Genomic DNA, 21,983 nt, shown 5'->3' on the forward strand with positions numbered 1-21,983 from the left:
GCTGAACGTGGTATCAAACATGACCCCGAGCGGTCCAACACTGTTTTAGAACTGTGGCTGCCTACTGGTTCGATTTAGTGAAACTCCACGGTGACAGGAAGCCCGGTGTACCCCTCGGGTCGACACCCTCCCCTTTCCACCCACCCACCGACCCCATCTCCGCCAAACGCCGGTTTGTTCCAATCGTGTATACAGAATATAGATATATGTGCGGCGTGCGTCCACCTGGCCGCTCAGTGGCAACAACCGTAACACGTCCGTATACAACAGCACACACGGCGTTCGCAATGCACCTCACAACCGGCCTCTGCCGCTGACCATACCCGTGGCGTCCGTCCTGGGCTGACAAGTGGCCGCTGACCGTGCTGGGCTGGCCAGTGACCGCTGACCGTACCCGTGGCATACGCCGACCGTCCTGGGCCGACCAGTGGCCGCTGACCGCGCCGGTCACGGTAGTGATGACCTCTGGTCCGAAGGATGACCGCTGACCGTCTCCACGACGACGACGAGATAGTGGCAGACGTGAACGAACAGACAACAATACTTATTCCATAACTGCTGAGTTTAAAACACATGCAACAAAAACAATGATCAAGAAGTAGACATTCACAAAATGTATCGGAGTTGGTCCGACAGATTCGTGAATCAGGTACTTCCTTGCTGTTATGAGTTGCATGCATAAAAATCGCTCAATTATGAAACATGCTTTCGTTGAATCGGTTCACATCTGCATCACACAAGTCCGCCTCGACCAGAGACGCTCCACAGTCCAACGTTATTAACATGGCCCTGATGTAACTGTGGTCCTGGGGAAACACGACCATGACCAGCGCCTCTGGCATAGCCGGATCTCTCCGGGCAAATCCGGCTTGCCCCGGACACAGTCGGAACGTTCCGGACACAGCCGGACTGCTCCGGTAACAGCCAGGGCGGTCCGGCCCAGGTCAGATCGCTCCCCACTCGGCGCAGTGTAGGCCCGATCTCCCGCTCCGCAGCCCGTCCCGAGCAGCGCGCACCGCGGGCCGAGACAACGGTCAGTGTGGCTCCACAGCCCGGCCCCGCAGAGACGCGCACCATCTGCACGCCTCCGGAGTCAGCGGAGAGCGCGGCGGGTCAGCAGCGCTCCGGCGCGCACCCGCAAAGATATTCCCCATCACAGTGCAACAGCGTATCGCCTCATTACTCGTCGCTCTCAAGCTGCTTACGGCGCCGCGGACCAGACAGCTTAACGACTAACGTAAGAATATATCCGAACATATCGAATGTACTCGCCTAAAGTCGCATGCATCTTCACTATTTTTTAAGTTCAATGTTCAAGTACATTGCTCACGACGAGCTAAATGAAAACTGAAATACAAAGAAACCTACCGAACAGAATGGCTGTCCAAATCCGCTGAGATAATCATCGCTACATCTAGTGGCGGCGACAGAACTCTTAGTACAGTAAACGGTCGCCAGGGTAAACAACCTTCAGCCCGTTTGCGATCACAGTTGGCAGCTTGCCACACGCGAGGGCAGCGGCACCGATAAAACGAGGGAGGGGGTCCACGGCTATCTGACAGCGAGCAGACACCACAAGTAACAACACAGTCTTAAATAGACACCAGCAAGCGACGTCGGGCGGGGAAGAGCCACTGAATGATCGGGAAACTCCGACATGAACACATTGGAGACGCAGGTGCCGGACTAAAACGGAAACAACAAGTCTCCTTTCTTCCGCGTGGCTGCGGTACGTACTCTCTCTCACCTCTAAAAACAAACACCCACCGCACAACGAACTAAAAACGCAAATGGGATACGTGATGATCTAAGATGGAAACACAAAGCACATGATATTGGCTGCAACAAGAAGTCCGTAGTACGACGTTCACAGACAGTTTACAACAGTACAATTGACGACAGCGTTACGCTAATGACCATCGCCGGCAGCGCGACTGCCGCCGCCGCGCGGACCCTCGCCCGCGACACATCACAGGTAAGCACACTGTGGGTAAACGATTGGGGAGCCGCCGCGCCCCCGACCCGCCACCGTCGTGCCTCCGGCCGTGACAGACAGCGCGCCCGAGTCGCGAGTCGCGGACTCCGAGCCGTGACTCGGTGCCGGCCCGACTGGGCGCCCTTAGCCGGGCTCGGCGTGCGGGGGGAACGAGTCGGTACTGATGGAGCGGCCTGTCTCGTAGCTGATCAGCACGTGTTTGACGTACTCCTGCAGGTCTCCGGCCACGCTGACCTCTGTCGGAGGGACGGGAACGTCAGCGACAGCGACAGCGACCGCGCCGGGCGCCGCACTGGTCGACCGACAGTGGTGCCCTCTACACAGAGTCGCAACTCCTAGACAATGAGGGGAGCCTTCCTCTAGATCCAGCCTGTCATCAAGTGATTGTTCAAAAGCTAGTACACCAATTTGGTACATTAACGTCACCTGTTTTTAAGGAAGTCTGTCTGAGTCGCACACATTTAATGTATAAGCTTTAACCGAAACATAACGAAATGGAAAACTCTCAATTATCGGAACAGAGTGAATGACTTAGAAGCACGTGTTGATCTGCATATAATCACTATTTGTTGTTAGTTTGGTAAAAGATTGTTCAAACACCAGCTCTAAGTTTTATTGGGAGCTTTCGGAAGCGTTACAGCTTCCTTCGTCAGCCTTGGATAGAATTCTTAAAAACTGACAGATGTACACGTAAGTACAAAACAATTAAAAAAAAAACGAATGGTTTTTCAAATGTTTTTTTTTATTTTTGATTTGGTTTTTCAAATGTTTTTTTGATTTTTGAATTGTTTTGTACTTACGTGTTTATCTGTCTTTTTAAGAATTCTATCCAAGGCTGACGAAGGAAGCTGTAACGCTTCCGAAAGCTCCCAATAAAAACTTAAAGCTGGTGTTTGAACAATCTTTTACCAAATGACTCCGTCCCAGCTCAACAACATATATAATCTTGTTGTTAGTTTATAAAGAGAAAGTGACACGTGATACTTTTCCCATTTGGATGTCAACAAAGTTGTGCCAAGAGCTTGCAATTGGTCGTCTAGGGATTCTACACTCACTGGATGCTTGTCTGCAGACTTTGTCAATCATGTGGCTGGCGTCCTCGGGTCGAACTTGGGACACCCCTGGCAGAACTCTGGCTCGAAGGAGGTGGCCGACCTCCCTCAGAGCGTTACTTAGACGCCCTGAACACAGACAGAACACAGTAGTGTCAGATAGACTGAAAAACAATACATTCAACTGTGGACGGCCTGTCCAATTCGGTCGATGACGGAAAAATATCGGGAGCTGAGAGAAAAGAGACGGAAGATCGAGATGTAGATGGAACTACCGAGGCAAAGGTAGAACAATCGATAAGGTGAGAGAGACTCTGAGGGACTGGAGACACAGAGGGTGGAAACTTAATTTACGTCTATTATTGGCTGTCAGGGGTCAGCCCAAAGTACTACCTGCACAAAAGGTGTCGTCATCCCTGACGCAATACCCACGGTGACTAGCAATACCATCGTTGAAGTCAACCGCCAGTGCGAAGCAAGGAAAGTTCATTCAGCGGGTCAATATTTTTCCGACAAGTACAGTTGTGTACAAGTACAGTTGTACAAGCTATGCTAAAACAAATTAAGCTGTACACTGCGTAATTGGTCGTTACTTACTATGCTCTTCATTGAGGCCGGATAGTTGAATTTTGTTGGCTTCGTGCTGCGCCTTCTTCTTCAGTCGACAAACTCTGCAACAGCAAATTACAAAACACTATCAAACAGAGAACAAAAAGTAATCCGGATGCGATCACGACGACAAAAGCCTTCCAAGGGGAAAAACATCATCGAGTGGAGACTCAAAAAAGAACATTGCACATTGCCCACTAAATCCACGGAAGTGCCGTTCAAAGCTTACCTGGAGGCCAGTTTGTTTTTCTCCTTGCGGGAGGTGGGCCGCGCGCTGAATGGCAGCTCCGAGATGGGCGTCATGTCGGTGATGAGGCGGTTCAGCTTCTCCAGGTCCCCGCGAATCAGCAGCAGTTTGCGCGGACTGGGCGTCAGGTCGTTACCGTCTCCCCGCCTCGCCTTACCACTGTCGGTACGCGGTGCTCAGTTAGATATCAGGCCGTCTAATGCCGACATTAAACAATAACAGTCTCACGACAGATATGACAGGTTGAAATGTGCTTTGTGCGCCATTTAGTCCACCAGCGACTGACCAGTCACCAGCCCACGTTGTACCCACCCGAATCAACATTACGTCCTTCCCTCCATTACTCAATGGTCAGGCTCTAGCCCTCCCGATCTCGCAAAACAGTACGACAATACGGCTGTGTCTGACGCCGTACCTGTGTCTGACGCCGCGCCTGTGTTTGATCATTGATGTCGTACCTGTGTTTGATGCCCTCGATGTGGAAGTTGCTGGAGAAGACGGGGTCGACCGCCTGTCGCACGTGGTACGGGTCGGCCATGTCGGGTGACAGCTGTAGCCGGGCGCCCTTGGGCCCCTTGGCCTGCACGTTATACTGCCAGAAGTAGCGGTCCCGGCGGCTCAGCGAAGAGCTCAGACTCTCGTCGTCGCCGATGTTGGAGCCTGTCGACGGGGGGGGGGGGGGGGGGCGGCGTCACACTGGTAGGTGATTTTAGCTCACTGCTGTTCTCGAAAAGGTTAAAGGAAAGAACACAACAGAAAGTAAAGGATGGTCCCCAGTCGAGCTGACAATGATACAGTTGGGAAGGGAGCTACTTTGACGAGTTCACCTTATTCATTGAGCTGAAATGTCTTCCAGTTATGCGACCTCACCTTGGCCAATGCTACCAATCTGGCTGGTCTGGCTTCAACAGCGCAAACCTTTGACGAAGCCCTGCGATGGCTACCAAACGTTTATAACGCTGTCTGTTTAGATATGTGAACGACCTATTCAGGATGTCAGCCTGAGCTACTCCGCCAATAACACCCAGTTCAGAGAAAGGCACCAGCGTTCCGACTGGCTGTGAATTCAGCGAACATCCAACTGTGAACAGCTCTGGCATAGTTGCGGTCGCTGACACCGAGAAGACGGGATCCCAGAGGTTTACGTGCCTAGTTTTGAAGGGCTGCCAACACTAAAGCTGGACGATGACTGCCTTCCGAGTCAGACACAGGTGACGATTCATTTACCGGGAAATAATCTAAGGTTGCTATTTTATGCTTCCATTGACCAGGCCCAGAGGAGCCTTCTCTGAGTGATATCCTATCACCCATGGCATGCCTTGAATACCTGGCATGCCAGGAAAATCGCTATCATTTCCGCCGCTCTTTTGAGCTGTGTGTTCAATGGCCAGCGGCTCAGAAGAACCGCCACCACTGCGCCTCCCTCTGTAAAACTCGCCACCAGGCCGGGTTAAATCCGGACCGGATGGCATGGATTGAAGTAGCTCGACCAGGCCGCGGGCTAAATAAAGCGCCGAGCAATCACGGCGGCGCGGCGGCCGGCGCCGACGGCGAATGGGGCAAGTTCGCAGTTAGCCCGGCGCCGGAGAACGAACCGGGCGGAGCACTCCGGAACAGTCAGATGGCCCGGTGTCGATAGGTGAAACTCTTACACAGATCAGCTTTGTTTTTATCTTTCCACCCTTCCGCCAATCGTCACAGATTAGATACTTATCAGCCTCGTTACCGCCCGTCTCACATATCCAAATCGAATTTGTAGGCTTTGGGACACTCCTTCATATCCCCAGAATACTCTCAACTATTTTAATAGTTGCCGTTTTGCAGCTGTTTCATTCCTGTCCCGCGCCACCACTGCACCGTGTCCGCCGCGCCGTGCATTGTCTCACCTGCGTCACTATCGCTGTCCGAGTCGTGATCGTCGTGAGAGTCGGCGCCGTCATCTCCGTACGACCCGTACGAGCCAGGACTGAGAATGCCACCTGCCATTGGATGGCACCGGTACGGGGTCAATGGCGCGTATACACGGGTCATGAGCCGATAGAACGGCGACAACGCTCAATTCGATACAATTACACGTATTTCACTTTTGACGGACTGTAGCCTCGACATGTTAGGCCATGTTCTTACGCAGGAAGACATACAGCGAATAGGCAGAATTGGTAGTCTTTCAGGGTAAGGGAAGCCAAAACATGCTGACATCACAATGCAAATAGTAGAATCGCGTAGAATCACGTCCTATCGTCTGATTAAAATAGCGTGCCAAACAGGTGTGTTAACGCTACAGGGCCTGTCATTTCGTTGAACTGCTTCACCAGAGACCAGGATCTGGCCGCATACAGTGTTTACGCCCCCAGGGATTATACTAACCGCGCTATGGTCGCTCGGCTCGTGACTCACCTGATAGAGACGACCCCGATCCGCGAATCTCCTCGCGTCGGCCGAACCCGGTCGGCGTCGGCACCGGCACGTCGCCACAGGGCACCGAGCTGCTGAGGCGGCTCGAGAGGCCGCAGGGACCGCCGGCGATGGGCGCCGAGCCGCCGCCGGCCGTCAGCAGGGCCTGCAGCGTGCCGCGCCGGCCGCCCGGGTAGCTCGGCAGCAGCGGGTCGAACCTGCTGGCCGGCGACGCCGCGCCGCCCGCCGACCACTCGCAGCCGCCGGCCGGCGACCAGTCGCACTTGAACGACCAGTCGGGCGCCTCCGTCTTGACGGCGGGCGGCGGCGGCGCCGTCGACTGGCCCCCCATCGGCTCCAGCTCCAGCTCGTGTAGGTCGTCGCCGGCGTTGAGCTCGGTCAGCGTCGGCCCGGGCAGCAGCTCGCTCACCTCCACGCCCTCGAAAATGTCGTCGTCGATCTGGAAGTGCTGCAGGTTGCGTGCCAGCTCTGGCTCGTGGCTGCCCACGTGCCAGCTGCCCGGGCTGGGGCTGGAGGCGAACTCGCCGTGGGACGGCTGGTAGGAGGAGGCGGCGCCGGCCGACGAGCCGAGCTCCACGGCCGGCCGATCGGGGCGCCGCTCGGTGAACTCGGGCCGGCAGTAGGGCCACTGCGGCCGGCCCGGGATCGGCACGCCCACCGTGTAGCTCTGCGGGTCGTCGGACGTGAAGGGCTCGTCACCCTTCTCCAGGCCGCCGTCCCCCTGTCGCGAACTGAACGCGCCGCTCTGCGCCATGCCCACACCCATCGCTCGATTTATCTGCGGAGCAGCAGAACAGTAATCAGACGACACGTATGCATGCACATACACATACATGCACATATGCACATACACACACATACATGTATCGCACACCTGACTAGATAGCAGCAGCATGAATCAATGAAATGCAGTGAAACGTGAGCGAACTTTATATCTGATGAAATGGTTGGGCAACGCCATGCAGATGATGGAATGGCTGAGCAAGTAATTGAATTTATAAATGAAAGCAAGTTCTGCTGCGAAATACCTGGGCGAACTTCAAAGACAGGAACAGTAAATTTAGAACGCGAGTTTTACAAGTATTACGTAAGATATGCAGAGAACAAGCCAATATGATTCTAATGCGCCCCAGGCTAGTAACATATCCGCTTTCTCATCGAAGAGTGGAAACTGCATTTGATCATTTGTGTAGTTCCAGTCTTCGCCTTCGTATAAGCATTACAGATTCAACGTGCAATTCAACTAGTGAGCTGATGAAACTCCTTGATGAGAGGGACATCTCATTAGTGAGACGGTGAAACTCTATTGGCTTATCTAAGCAACTACACTTACAAAAAGAAGTGCGCACAGATGCGAAATAATATGAGAACTTCTCTAGCAGAAACAGTAACTTTGGTACACGACTTTGGAAGTATTACGTAAGGTGGGCAGAACAATGATCTGACGACTCACCGGAGGTAGGTGAAGCTTCCAGAACTAGCCAGTGAGCCGGTGGAGCTTACTGACTCCCGGCGACAACTCAACAGTGAGTCGGCTGAGCTCTATCAACTCACCATTGAGTCGGTGGAGCTCTAACAACTCACCAGCGAGCCGGTGAGGCACTGGGAACTCACCAGTGAGCTATGAAGCTCTGTAACTCACCAGCGAGCCGGTGAGGCACTGGGAACTCACCAGTGAGTCGGGGAGACTGTAGTAACTCACCAGCGAGCCGGTGAGGCTGTGGTAACTCACCAGCGAGCCGGTGAGACTGTGCTAACTCACCAGTGAGCTCGGTGAGGCTGTCATAACTCACCAGTGAGCCGGTGAGCGGCAAGGAGCCGGACGTCGGGTGGTCGCCGGGGGCCGGAGCCGAGGCCCACGCCAGCCGGCGACTCGGAGTGTCGAACTCCAGCGTGCTGGTTAGAGCGACCGCCTGTGGGGGCAGTCAGAGTGTCAGACGCCGATTTGGACACACCCGCGTCCCGCGGCACACGGTATACAGACATTGTAACAGCGCGGCCCCGTGTGGCGCCGGGAGTGTGCCGCTATAACAAACACAGACAGTTGTCCCGCGGCTCATCCATGCCACACTTTGATGCTGGGTAATGGCAGCAAACTAGGCTAAAACAACAGCTCGGGACTACGCCAGCTTAGGTTCGGGCCGAAAGAACAACCCCAAGCGGCCTTTTTCTTCGGAGAAACATAAGCGCGCACTGCTCCGAGAACCTGGCCTGTGGGGCGACCGGCGACCAGGCTAGTGACAACGACCTTCCGAGGCAGCTGTGTCCTCCCGGGCACGGTCCAGCGGGGCGCCGGCACGGGAGCGCCGAGGGCGGCTGCACCCCGCCCGTACACTGTGAGATCGGGTGCATGTGTACCCGCCGGGCGAGCCTTCTCCGCCGCTCCGGGCAGCGTCCCACGGCCGGCTGGCACCGAGCCGACCTGAGTGACGTCAGCGCGGGTCGCTCTGGCAGCCGGCACAGAGACCCAGCGGCCGCGAGAGATGGGGAGCTGTCACCGAGCCGGCGGCGCCTCATCATCGCTCACCGCGGCGAGCGCTGCACATCACTCGCCAGCCGGCGAGCCACGGCAAAATGAGCCGGCCGAAAAGCGTCGAGATAATGATAATCGGGGCGCGAGGGCGTCGAATGCCTAACAAAATGAGCTGCCGAGCACGATTTGTTTTAGTCCCCTTTCTGTTGTAGGTGAAAAGCTGCTTTTTAATATAACATGCATTGCAAGCACTTGGTCCTGTGCCAGCATGGATGACTGTCACGAAGTCGCGGAGTGAGCCAGCGTAAACGTTCCACCCTTTTGCCTTCGGCCGACCCTCAGTCCCGAGTCCGGAAATAACTGGTTAGCGGGCTCCTTATCATTGAAACCAGGGTACAGTGGGGCTCACTGTAGCCTGCTAACTACCGGAAATACAGCGGCCTGCAAATCGCAGTTTTGCAACAAAGTAAGCGGACGGACTTTCAATGGAGTAAAAAAACAATGCTCGATACGATTCAAACAATATAAGCGATGGCGTTGGAGATCGCGCTTCTGCAGAACAGTGAATGAATGGACTTCGATTGAGCAAAAAGCCAGTTCGCGCTGTTTGGTTCGCACCAAGAAATCAAACGTCCAAACTCTATGTCACAAAGTGAAGGTCAGTAAGGCTAGGACATTTTTAAGTGCAATGTCCGCCTAATTGCTGACCGATGTGCAAATCCATTCACCAACCATCGCGAATATCAAAAGGCAAGACGCATCAGTGACCAGTGATTAAGCTGCGCTTGGCAGAGACCTGCACAACTAATCACGACTGTCGGAAAGAAGGAACGTGTATTATAGATGGATTTATGTAGTTAGGAAAGCATTGTTGGAAACCATCCGCACAGTTATTTAGGATAAAAGTACGAAACGGCTACTGCAATCGGAGCGCCCTTGGACTCCAACGAACAAACGAATGTAACAACAATCGGTCATTCTGACCTTCGACTGCACCAATAGAATGTATCCTATAGGTGAGTTTTATGGTAATCACTCCCCACTCCCTCCCCTTTAGGACCGGCCGTGGACCGTGGAGGTTCGGAGACCCATCGGGAAACCCGCGGATAGCGGATGTTTGCCTCACTGACGTCACACTCAGTTTGGACACACACGCGACGACATCACGTGGGCGGACCAGGTGACGTCACATGCCCAACCGGCTCCTCCTGTTGTACTACGAACGGCGCCATGAACGCTGATTTTATTATGCTCCTGGAAGATTAATGCGCTCATATGCGTCAGAGACGATTCTGAGAATCGCCACTGACCAGCGTCAAGCGAATTGAAGTGAACGATTCCTGATGTTTCCTCAGAAGTTGGAACGCGGTAATAATCCAGCAAGCAGTCATAACACGGTGATACCTTAGCTAGCTACATTCTTAATACATAGTACACACAATGTGTGTCACACATAGGTGACGACGTTCGATAGGGAAAGTGTTCGAGCATCGAACGACCGTCGTTGTTTAATTTTCTATAACATTAACCGCTTATATCCTTCACTCATGCATATGTCAAGCATAAGTCATCACTTTAACACACCCGCATGTCAAGTCCTCATCGTGCCGTATTTCAGAAGTGAGGCATATTCCTTAGCTCTATCGACCCTTGCCGCCTTTGATGGCACGAGCGTGACACCGGGTCATAACGGTGGACCTCGCGCAGCGCCACCCCTGCCGTGAGTGAGGCCCGTTCGAGAGGTAGGGTGGCAGGCAGGGAGGGGCAGGGTGGCCTCAGGCCTATGGGGAAGGGATAGATTGACTTTCAGGAAGACAAGAAAGCACAATGGTCGGCAGAGAGGGAGAAAAAAAGGCCTCAGATCTGCAGGAAGCGAACAGGGTGGAAGGTAGGGAGCGGACAGGGTGGCCTCAGGCCTGTGGGGAAGGGATAGGGTGGTTTTCAAGAAGCTCAGGTCGGCAATGAAGGAACAGGGTGGAAGGTAGGGAGCAGCCGCGGGCAGGGTGACCTTAGGCCGGCAGAAGAGCACGAGTGGTGATGGGTAGGAACTAGGATTCCTCGCCTCACTCTGGCCACCGATCGATTGACCCTGGCCACCAATTACCAGTAATCGATCGATACATCGGGTCATCATCGCTAGGATCGGAGGCCGCTCTCAACAGAGGCTTCCAATTGGGTTAGACCCTGCAAGTGCAGACGACAGTTTAGGTCTCTCAGGTCATAATGCATAGGTATTTCGATATTGTGACATGCCTTAATGCAATGAAGTTCGCATGGAAAATAGAGTGCGGGATTCCGGAGCATCGCTTCCCGGACAATTGTCACAATAACTTGCTAAAATTCATTGTCCTCCACGAAGCTTCAATTACTTATCAACTCGCCAAAATAGACGATTTCAAAACAAGGCTGAAAGTTGGCACCTCCGACCGGCAGTGCTCGACCAGTGACCTCGGGGTGACCTGGCCGCCCTGGTTGCGCCACCAGCCACCCACTCCGGCGGCCCCCCGCCGCGCCGGTTGGGCCGGGGCTCCCGTGCGGCCCGACCGATCCACGGTCACTCACCATATCCGCTGTGCCCCCCCCCCCCCTCCACCGAGCGCTTGTCGTACAGAAGTGCGTCATCAGCCAACCCGAATTTGCTGAATGGGGCCGAATGACGTCACTGCTGACGTCACGGATCATCCGGGGAATCCCGGGCTGGGCGGCGATACGGCGCAGTAGCGCGCCCCGCCCCCTTTCCCGAACGGTCGGCGGTGGGCGGCCGCAGCCGGCCGGCCGGCCGGTCGGACAGCCACGGCCGCCGCACGTGCCCGCTCCACGGCCAAGGACACCGTCACCGCTCGCCACTGGGACACGCCGACCGCCCGACCGCCACGCTGGATATCTGATGAAAGGAAGGCCTTTTCTGGTTTTCAGATCGCCAGTTCCGGGAAAATCACGGCATTCCGCGAGTGTCAGCGACGAGTCTCGTGATTCCGAGTTGTGTTCAGGTGAAACGACCCACTTCTGATCGCGACTGACGTCAGCAGTTGCGGCCAACTACTTTCCTCTTGGCTGAATCTCGATCAGCCGACTCCTCGCCGAGCGCCGAGACGGTTCGATGCAGGGTGGAGAACCGGTCTGAAGCGGTATGTAGGGGCCCCTACCACGGAATAAAGGCCACATACCTACGGGCCACCGGACGCGGCACGAACGAGGTTCTGTTCGGATGCTCCAGAGTGACCTTCATCTGACCTGACCTCTGTCACATGACCTGAGTAGGTACCGGAAGGAGGCGGCGGCTTCCAGAGTCACCGGGAAGCGCCCGTGAGTGGTAGCTATCGCAACGACACATCCCGGCACGATCCAATTACGTAAGAGGCGCACTCAAATGGCCGGGTGCCAAGTGCCGCGTGCCGTGCCGGCGGCCTCTTCTGACCTTGGTTGGTCGCGCTGTCAACGGCCGCGGCAAAAAGGTCGTCCCGGCAAAACACGGCCCACCCCCGGGAGGAGGGGAGGGGGAACACTGGGAAGCGGTCTTTGTTCCACCGCCCGGCCCGGCGAGCTTCTGGTCTGCACCGTGCCGCTGCACGAGAACACTGCGGCTCACAGAGCGCTGCGAGCTGCGGCAGCTCACCGCACCGGGGCAGCGAGCTGGGACAGCGGGGCCGCTCACAGCCCGCTGCGAGCTGCGGCAGCTCACCGTACTGAGCTGCGAGCTGAGGCAGCTCACCGTACCGGCCTGCGAGTTGGGGCGGCTCACAGCTCGCTGCGAACTGGCAGCTCACCATAGTCGGGCCGCGAGCTGTGACAGCAGCTCACCGTGCCGGGCTGCAAGCTGCGGCAGCTCGCCGGGTGGGGGGTAGCGGCCGGCTGGGTGGTGAGTGATCATACAGCGCACCGTGGGGACTTAGGCCATCCTAGCACGCATTAAGTGGCAAGTTAAAGTATTTCGATTTCCACTTTTTTGTTATTCATTCCACGTAGAATTGTCCAGCGCATCCGAATCACACCTTAAATCGTCTGTAAAATGATTGTTTATGCCTCAAAAAACCTCTCAAAGTGTAGCTTCGTCCTGACCAGCGTCGTGCTACCTGCATACAGCGAAAAAGCACACTACAATAAAACGCCCTCTCACTCGTTTCCCTGAACAGCAGGTTATAGTTGCGACATGTTTTCATTATCTTTGACTTATAAGAAAGATGATGGTATGCACGAAAATTTCCAAAATTCATCCAAATGTATAATTTTTGACCGAAAAGCTTAAGATGTTAAAATGCTTCTTGGTTCAGAGAGTTGACAAGCGAACTATTGCCTTACAAAGTTTGATACGCGGTGTTACGCGTGGAAATGTATATCAAAATGTTCTCCAATAATTTCTGCATCGGGGGCAGCTCTCATTTTTTGCCGAAATTTGCCTAAACCAGTCACTATGAGACGTCAAAGCAGACGGTGCCGCGTGGTTTCTTACGCCGCGCCGGGCCGCGCCGCGGCGGGTTACCCGACCGCAGCACACCGCCTGGGGGTTTCCGGTCAGTATAGGAGTTGGGAGGAGGGAGGAAAGGGGTGATACCATGTTGACATTATTTTTCTTTCGCCAAATGTTCTTTTTGAACAAAACAACAACACCCTTGCAACGCTGCGTCCATTTTATTGGCTATCGCCGCCAATGTTCACCTTATTGAACTTCAGAACAGAGCTTTGATATAGGTAAATCGAAAAATGCTGTAACTTTGTAAAGTGAGGTTGGAGGTTTTTGGGGTGCTAATCACGAATTTCAAGCTAGTTTTGATCAAGGATGATGTTTTCATGCTAGGCCGGGTCAGGTCAGGCCCGACCAGTAGGTGTCTTGCCGGCTATCCATAGAAGGTAGGCGTCGATTACCTTTGACGGCTTCGTATAGCATGTTCCGTTAGGCACCAAAACTACTTAAATCTTCAAATGGGTGTTAAGTTCGAAATAAGCTCCAAGCACTTATCTAAAAAAATCGTATAACTTGAAAAAGTCAACTAAGGTCATCTAAGGTAAATGACCTTGATTTGACCTTAACGTCACCTTAAAATGCAAAGAACAAACAGCATTTCATGCCTTGGAGAGTTAACAACCACAGCAAGACTGAAAACGCGCCGATAATGTGCGCTGATAAGCGCCAAATCGATACCAGCCTGACATGGTCTGGTGAAACAGGTCACAGGTCAAATTTTTTTAAGGTCAAGGTCATGAAATTTTAAGTGTGTGAGTAACATTGATCAAATCGAATGTATAGAAAGTTTCGTCGTGATCCGCCACGTTTTGCTTGAGTTAGTATGCGAAAAGTCGAGGACAGAAGTCTGTGCGACCCCCTCCCCCTTTAAGTGCAAGGACTAACAAAGTGCAAAGGTTAAGCCCGAAATGCCTTTTGGTGATTGGGCTAGACATGAACAAATATCTACTTCTAAAACGATTGTAGTTTCGTTCTACTTTTTTAACGCTTCCACGCCCACGATGCATTGCTAGCCGAAAACGCTTCAGTGCTAAGTCCGTGGGAGGGGGCGGGGGAGGGATGGGGTCAAGCAGGAGAGCCAACCATGTTGTCAGGGATCATACACCCTAAGCCTAACCATTTGAAGGTGAAATAAAATTAGTTAAGGTAGCGGAGGATGCGATATAAATAAATTCGTGCTAGGATCGATAAAAACCCCACAGTGCAGCGGTGAAGGTCGTCCCAGCATCTCGCGGCGGCCAGCAGATGGCTCTGCCAGCGCCGCTCTACAGCTGTAAATACCAACTTCTACATAGAGCCTGGCCTCGCATCAGATAATCTCACCATCCAATAGCGGCAGCACACTGCGACAGCCGACAGTCTGCAGCAGATCAGCCTCACAAAGAATATATACGCGCAGCACCGGAAACCAAGGACAGGACATCTTACTTACGATAAGGCATGAAATTACCTCCCAGGCATTTAAACTGACAATCACTCAGGCAATGCAAAGTGGCTACGGTTGCGACACACAGTCAAGTAGTGCAGAAATTATATAACACGAACAGCGGAGCTGCTCGCTGAGGCGCAGCACTCTGCAGCACCAATCCGGGCCACGACAGCGCGCGATGGGCCACGCAGCACGCACGTCGCACACACACACGGCCCGTTACACAGCGCCGGACGGGGCAGCAGCGGGACCTTACCGAGTTGCAGCACAGGCCGGCCCAGGTCAGAGGACAATGCCCGCTGCAGAGGCGGCCGCGGCCGCCGGCGCCGGCGCCGGCGCGCTGCTCCGGCCGGCCGCACCACCAAAACAAACCGAGCTGGCGTCCAAGGTCAGCCGAGCGGCGGCCGGCGCCACGTGACTCACCCAGCTGACGTCCGCCGAGCTGAGCTGACGTCAGCCGGCGAGCTGCGGCAGCGGCCGGCCGGCCGGGCTGCGGCAGCGGAGCGGCGGCCAGGCCCCGACCGGCACCGGAGGGCCGCCAGCCGGCCGGCCGGGTGGGAGTTTTCCAACCAGGCACCGGCCGGCGGAGTACCCTTCCCGCTAGCACTGCGCTGCAGAAATTCCGAGAACGGCCGCTCCGCCGCGTTGCGCAACCGCGGGCTACGTCACGACCCTGACTTGCAGAAGAGCGGAACGATTCGGAGACCAAGCCCGCGGGTGCGTCACGTATGACTGTATGGGTGGGGGCTGTATGTTTGTGTGCAATCCAGCCGAGGAGCGCAGAGAGACCCGGAGGTGAGGCGGTATCGTCTTACGGGAATCGCGGTGACGAATCGTCAGTTGATATACAAGATGTTTTAATGAGGGTCTCCACAGAACATATTAGCCTTATTACGAAACGGAACAGGCCGGCGAGATAAGAGCGTGGGCGAGGCTCAGAGAACAGTCGGTACAGAGCGGCAGTAAGGCCGTGTGGAAAAGTACAGAACAAAGTTATGGGACTACGCTGCATGATTGGAAGGATTTCGCTATTGTTGAATTACCTTCACTTACATCAGGTATAATGTGAATTAACATATTGATATTACGATTTCATACTGATGCGCTACTTTGCAAATGCAATAAGTATACGAAACTGCATAATGTGGGGTTTAGACAAACCAGCATACGTCTTAGGTCCTACTTTTTCTACCTTTAGGGATGCTCTCACAGCCTTTTGGAGGGCTTGTGACGTATTGACTAGTGGTGTCAATCGGAACTTGAATCTTCGGAATTCCGATTTTGTCCAATGTCCAGTTCGGAATTCGGTTGGACAATGGCAGCAGGCTTTGGACAACTTTGGACAATCGCTCGCTACACCTCAACATTTTTAAAAAGTAATCGTGTTTAACATTGATTGGCTATTAGAAAGCCCAGCTTTCAATATAATGAAACTTTTGAGCTGGTAACGGAACATGAAAAGCAAATTAAATAACAGTGTTGAGTGTAAACTATTGCGTAGGTGTCGGACATCTTTGGACAAATGGCTGGCTTGGACATTTTTGGACGGACAGTCGACGTAAGCATTGGACATTGGACGGACTTTGGACATACGTTTTCTGAAATTGACATCACTAGTATTGACCCCTTGGATCACTCGCGATGCTTCCAATGTAAATACGACAAAGATGACACCAGGCGTTCTGTCCCTTTGTGAGGAAACCGATATTGCACAATATACACCCCTAAATGGGCGTTGTTGGGGCGCTGTGGTATTAAAAATGCCACCGCTCGTCCAGCCAATGCGGGGTATCCCCGACATTTACAGAACATCTCTTCGGGAAGTCCTCACGCTATTTACTATCTCCGGTACAACGGAGAGGCACCGCAGCACAGCCGCAGAGGGGAGCTGTCAGCTGGAGGGAGGGCAGGTTGGGAGACTGAACCGCAGAGGCGTCCACGCCCTCTGTGGTCCCTGACCCTCTCATACAGCGTGACCAGATGGTCAGACCTAGGGATGCATCGCGGGGCGTGCCTATGAGATCAGTCCCGTCCTCGCCAGCCACTGCACCGTTTGATGAAACAGTGGAAAGGGGCGGGGCAGGCAGGGGAGCTTTGCCGCGGCTCAGCCCCGCTCACTGGATTCATCCGACACACAGGCAATGGCCATTTAGCAGTACCCCATCACACGCTACAGGTAGGATAAGCGGGAACCACCGAAATGTGCCAATAGGCACCACAAACGGTGACAATGATTTATATCAAAATGGGTAATACACTATACGCGCACGCTCAAACTATTCCATGGATAGGAAGCATAAGCTGTATCTGTGGACTTCGCTAGGTCTCTTCCAGGCCTCAATAACAGTTGGACAGGTTTGGCCATTTGCCAAGGATGCAGGCGATTGCAAATGAGACGATTCCGCGGTCAACTTATCAGGGAGTGGCTAAACTTCAGTCGGCCTGAAGTTGATTTTGACAGCCACAGTGGGGCCAGGTCAGTGGCATTTAGTTTCATCGCTCCGGCATTCCTGTCACACCAATGTCCCTGAAATGTCAGCCGTGAAACCCACACTGACACCGATGAAACCAATATTAGGCGGCGCTGGCGATCGAGCTCGGTCGGCATAACGGATATCATATCACGGCGGATAGCCAGGAATATCACGGCGGATAGCCAGGAGGACCAAATGGACCGACATGCACACCACAGCGGACCGCGGTCGGTCCACTGGACCCGCGCCAGGTGGTGGTCGACCGATAGCGGCGGCCCGACGCTAGACTTTGGCCCGCTGTGAGCCGCAGGCCGGTCAGTATCCCCAAGAGACGGAGATGGGCGGGTCAGACTCGACTTTGGCCCGCTGTGAGCCGCAGGCCGGCCAGTCTCCCCAAGGGACGGAGACGGACCAGACTCGACGTCGACCTCCGAGCCAGCGGCCGGCCCAGCTCCCCATCGTACGGAGCTCCACCACGGTAGGCCGCTGGTAGATCGGAGGTGTTCGGACCGGATCGGACGGGACTCCACCGTGGCGAGCCACAGGAGATCGGGACGGTCTCCTTTGTGGTGGGTCGCTGGGACCAGGCTCCACTGTGGTGGGTCACTGGGACCAGGCTCCGCTGCGGTGGGTCTGCAGTGCCGCCGGAGCAGGCGCCGGGGTCAGAGGTCGGCCGTTCCGTGCCATCCGCCTCTGTCCGGTATCTGGCGCCGGACAGACGCCCCCCCCCCCCTCCCTCCGAGGGGAGCAGGGGGAGTCGGTCACGTGCGTCCCGTGTTTACATTTCAGCGCAGTGTGTAACGGGCTGTCACAGCGACCTCAAGCAGACGCGACTCCAGTCTCACGGCGTCATGCACGGCAGGGCGAGGCACGCTGCGGCCACGGTCCTTCTCCGTGGCAACCCTAACCCCCGGACCCCCGAGGGGCGTCCCCTCCCCGCCGTCCAGGCCCTGTCACGTGCCGGGAGCAGTGTAAACAAACAAGCACCGGCGTGCAGGAACCGCCTCCCTGCGGCCTTCCCACCCTGAGACCGAGGCCGAACCCAGGCAGAGGTCGTATGCAGTGATATCGACGACGGTACCAGTCAATGAGTTCCGGATGCAGTGCAGCCGTCATTAGACCAGAGAGTGGCTGGGATGGGACCCAGATTACCGGTCCGTCACACTAACACGGCCCCCGGGGGCTCAGTTTAGTATCAGTCACCGGGACCCAGATTACCGGTCCGTCACACTAACACGGCCCCCGGGGGCTCAGTTTAGTCATCAGTCACCGGAAAAAAAGACGGACTAGCTGCCAGCTCGTAACCAGTTAGCGCGGTGCTACAACGAGCTCTGCAAACAAACGCAATAAACCGAGGCCTTTGTCAGGAGCCACACAATCCACTAAGCCGGCTAACCGGCCCGGCCCACTGCGAACTAGAAAGAGAAGCCCAGCTGTCACCGCGCCTATCGGTCCGACGGCTGATATTGCAGACAGGGGCGGTCGGTAAATCGAGGTCACGCTCACGGGGCAGGAGGCACACACCCTGCCCTGCAGCATATCCGGGGTGACACAAGCTTGCAGATGAACGTCACATGCATGGTTGTTACAGCAAATAGGTCATCCAGCTGCTACGGAAGATAGACGACTAACAGGCCGGGAAGACACATCCATCTGCTGAATGCATACACAAGTTTATCTTATGCTTCATGAATCATCAATAGCTATCTAATAAAACAAGGAGAGAGGGAAAGGAAAATGGGCTGACGATCGTTGGAGGGTATTTACTGGCCGAAAAATAGGGTCGGATGGCTAGTCCCAGCGTCTGTAAGGTCAAGCAGCTGATTCCAGCACCTGTAAGGTCGGCCAGCTGATCCCGGCAGCCGTAAGGTCAGGCAGCTGGTCACAGCAGCGGTAAGGTCAGGCAGCAGAGTTCCAGCAGCTGCCGAGTGCCGGCTCGCTTACCTTGGGTCGCCGGCCGTCCACGCAGTAATCCAGAGTCCGGTACGGCCGCTCCGTCGGGGCACACAGGTAATCCAGAGTCGTGCAGTGTTGTTCCGTCGTGTCAAACAGCTCACCACACCGGCCGAGGGGCCGCGTCGGCACGTGATCCACCCACCAGTAGCACCCGCCGCCTGCGACCAGCTCCTCACAGCTCCCAGCTCAGCAGCACACTGCCGGCGCAGTATTTACTATGGCGGAGCGGCGCGCGGCGGATTGATCGAGAAGGCGTGCCGGCCGGCCGGCCAATCACAGCCGGCCGCCGGCCCGCGTCACTGAGCCGCACCAGAGGCGCATATTTAACCGGCCTGTCCTTGGCCGGCAGAGTGGCGCCACCGCCGGCCGACCTGCCGGGTCAACACACGGCCCGCCTGCAGCGGGGTCAACACTCGGGCGGCACAACACTGGGGCGTGACATATGGGGGAGACACTCCGCGGCCTCAGCTCGGCCAGCCTCCTCAGGACAGCTTCACTGGGCTCTGAATGGGCACTTCGGGGGCCATCGAATCGAACTTGGACCGGGGACTACGACAATAAAAAGTGAAAAACATAAAACTTCGACACTGAGGCGAGCTGTTCCGAGTTCTGAGCTCTGAGCTCTGAGTCAGCTCTGAGCTATTCACCACTGGGAATGAGGCTCATGATACCCTGCTAAGGGCCCGAACCAGTTGTGGAACACATAAGGGTCCTCGCGGATCCGGAGTGGATCCACATTGCAAATGTTATTCTCCCGGGACCGCGGGACCCAGAAGTAGGTCCACGTGCCACTTCCCGGGAGCCGAGGCTACGTCCGTCCAAAGCAGGTTTATAAAGAGAGGGAAGGCAACACCGGCGGCAAAAATATCGAAAGAAATTGAAATGTACAGTCTGTCTTAAAAGTACCGCGCAAAGTGGCGGTGGATCCATCAAGCCTGACCGAGAAAGGGCCTGTTTTAATTAAAAAGTCACCGACCAATTGACCTAGGGAATGGATAAGGATGTCAGTTGCTTCAGTGACCCAAATTTAGCAGGCCCTTGCTCAGTCAGGCTCGATGGATCCACCGTCACTTTGCGCGGTACTTTTAAGACAGACTGTACCTACCAGGGCGAAAACGCATTCCTAAAAATGCATCATTATTTGTGCCGAATGATTGTTGAATCGTCAGTCAGAATATTTCCCTGTAAGAACAGAAGTCCGTTAGCAGAAGCGGCAGCAAATGAATTAATTAAACAAGCCAGTCATGTTTCAAATTCTGCAGCAGGTGCTCGGAGCGCTGCGGCTTGACCAGTACTATCAACATGATGTCGTTGACGGTGCGGACAATCGGACACATCACCGCATCATAGCGGAAGCCGTGTTCGGACGTGGCCCGGCCGATGACGGCATTTCTCGGTATCGCGCAGTGTTGTGCAGCGATATACCGGTTTTATCAGACCGAGTTGCGCCATATCTCAATTGCTATCCGAGGTCAGTTTCATGGTCATGTGTCGAAACACGTTTTATATAAGACCATGCTTCCGTATTGCACAAACGGTACCTACTGAGGGGTTACATAAACAGCACTTTCATACGTCAGAGCATACGTCTGGGGGGATCTATCTACTCCGACGGCATTCACGAGGTTAGGCGCGGGTGGAGTTTTCCACAGGCAAGGGCTGCTGGACTGAGACGATTAGCTGCAATACAATAACAATACGGCATACGGATACCTAATGATTTCAGTGATTTACTTAAAGCCATTAGGGTCCTACTACAGTGCTTAGGTCTTATTAGCGGCCGATTCACACGCATGTGCTTCAAGGTGCTTAACCCTCGCCCGCACATGGGGGGGGGGGGTTGCCACCCCCCAGGTAGTCTTTCTGCTCTGCACTCAACATTTTTAGAGCTAGAAAGCTGATTTTTCGTATAGCTGCTCGTCTATCCTTTCTTGATGTTCGCTGAAAATTTCAAGTTTCTATGATTTTTGGTTTCGGAGATATGACCTTGTTTTTCAGGTCATGTCATGGCCCAAATGGCCTATTCTCAACATCTTGCGTTTGCCATGGGCCTTGTGAGCTTTTGACACCCTGATTTCGGCCTTTTTTGCCAGTCTTACCTCCCACCTATCATGGAACATGTTGTTCGACGATGTACAGGGGTCAAGGTCAGGGTCAAGGTCAACCTAGGTCATCTAAGATAATTGCGTTTTAGGCAAGCTGAATTTACTTTTTGTGAAGTTTTTTGGTTGCATTTTTGGTAAAAGCTTCTCAGATCATGATTTCATGTAATATGGACCCAAAACCAATCGGTGCACACATCAGTATACACACAGACACACACAGACATACAAACACATATAATTGACCTTGACCTAACTTGACCTGAAATGACCTCAGCGGCAAAATTCTGGTCGGGTAGTGTGACAAAGAGGTTCTAGCTGGCTTAGCACCAGAAAACAGCATCGTCATCGGTATTTGATAAGCAGCGCACTTGATATCCAGCGGTGACCCAAAACAGCAACATTTTTTAGTTTGACCTGACCTGGAAGGTCAATGACTGACCTGAGAAAGTAAAACTGGGTATCATTGGATTCGTCTCTTCCCAAAGAATCTTTTTGGTCTTTACCGCTAAGCTCTATCTCCAACAGGAACGAAATGGCGCGGGGGGGGGGTGGCAACCACCCCCTCCATGTGCGTTCTAGGATGGGAAAATGGCATGTGCGGGCGAGGGTTAAAGACATTAGACTGCATTTTAGCAGATAACCGTATTGAAATAAAACATCGAGCAATGGAAGCCTTCTGCCACTTTAAAATGTAGACGCCAACATTTTAACATTAGCACAACTCGATAGTAGCAACACCAAAAATTTCAGCATGGTCCTAAACTC

At 54.2% G+C, this 21,983-nt stretch overlaps 1 protein-coding gene across 1 annotated transcript; it reads right to left on the reverse strand.

Annotated features, from left to right (window-relative positions):
* Positions 1-173: 173 nt before the first annotated feature.
* Positions 174-15,044, reverse strand: LOC122380106. The gene is made up of 9 exons (XM_043362923.1): positions 14,940-15,044; positions 8,113-8,232; positions 6,302-7,097; positions 5,791-5,883; positions 4,363-4,564; positions 3,887-4,063; positions 3,646-3,719; positions 3,052-3,177; positions 174-2,232 (listed from the first exon to the last, which is right to left on the reverse strand). Exons 3-9 carry the CDS (start codon positions 7,083-7,085, stop codon positions 2,120-2,122), a joined length of 1,569 nt encoding a protein of 522 aa, XP_043218858.1. The 5' UTR covers positions 7,086-7,097; positions 8,113-8,232; positions 14,940-15,044; the 3' UTR covers positions 174-2,119.
* Between the last annotated feature and the right edge of the window lie 6,939 nt (positions 15,045-21,983).

The sequence above is a fragment of the Amphibalanus amphitrite genome, unplaced genomic scaffold, assembly GCF_019059575.1.
Source record: "Amphibalanus amphitrite isolate SeventyFive unplaced genomic scaffold, NRLGWU_Aamphi_draft 000091F_arrow, whole genome shotgun sequence".
Lineage (NCBI taxonomy): Eukaryota > Metazoa > Arthropoda > Thecostraca > Balanomorpha > Balanidae > Amphibalanus > Amphibalanus amphitrite.

Excerpts from the sequence above, each read along its gene's own strand:
- LOC122380106 (XM_043362923.1), bottom strand. The coding sequence starts at position 7,085 with ATGGGTGTGGGCATGGCGCAGAGCGGCGCGTTCAGTTCGCGACAGGGG. Across the intron at positions 5,884-6,301 it reads ATCGGGGTCGTCTCTATCAG|GTGGCATTCTCAGTCCTGGC; the intron begins GTGAGTCACGAG and ends ATCCAATGGCAG. Across the intron at positions 4,565-5,790 it reads GGACAGCGATAGTGACGCAG|GCTCCAACATCGGCGACGAC; the intron begins GTGAGACAATGC and ends CCCCGTCGACAG.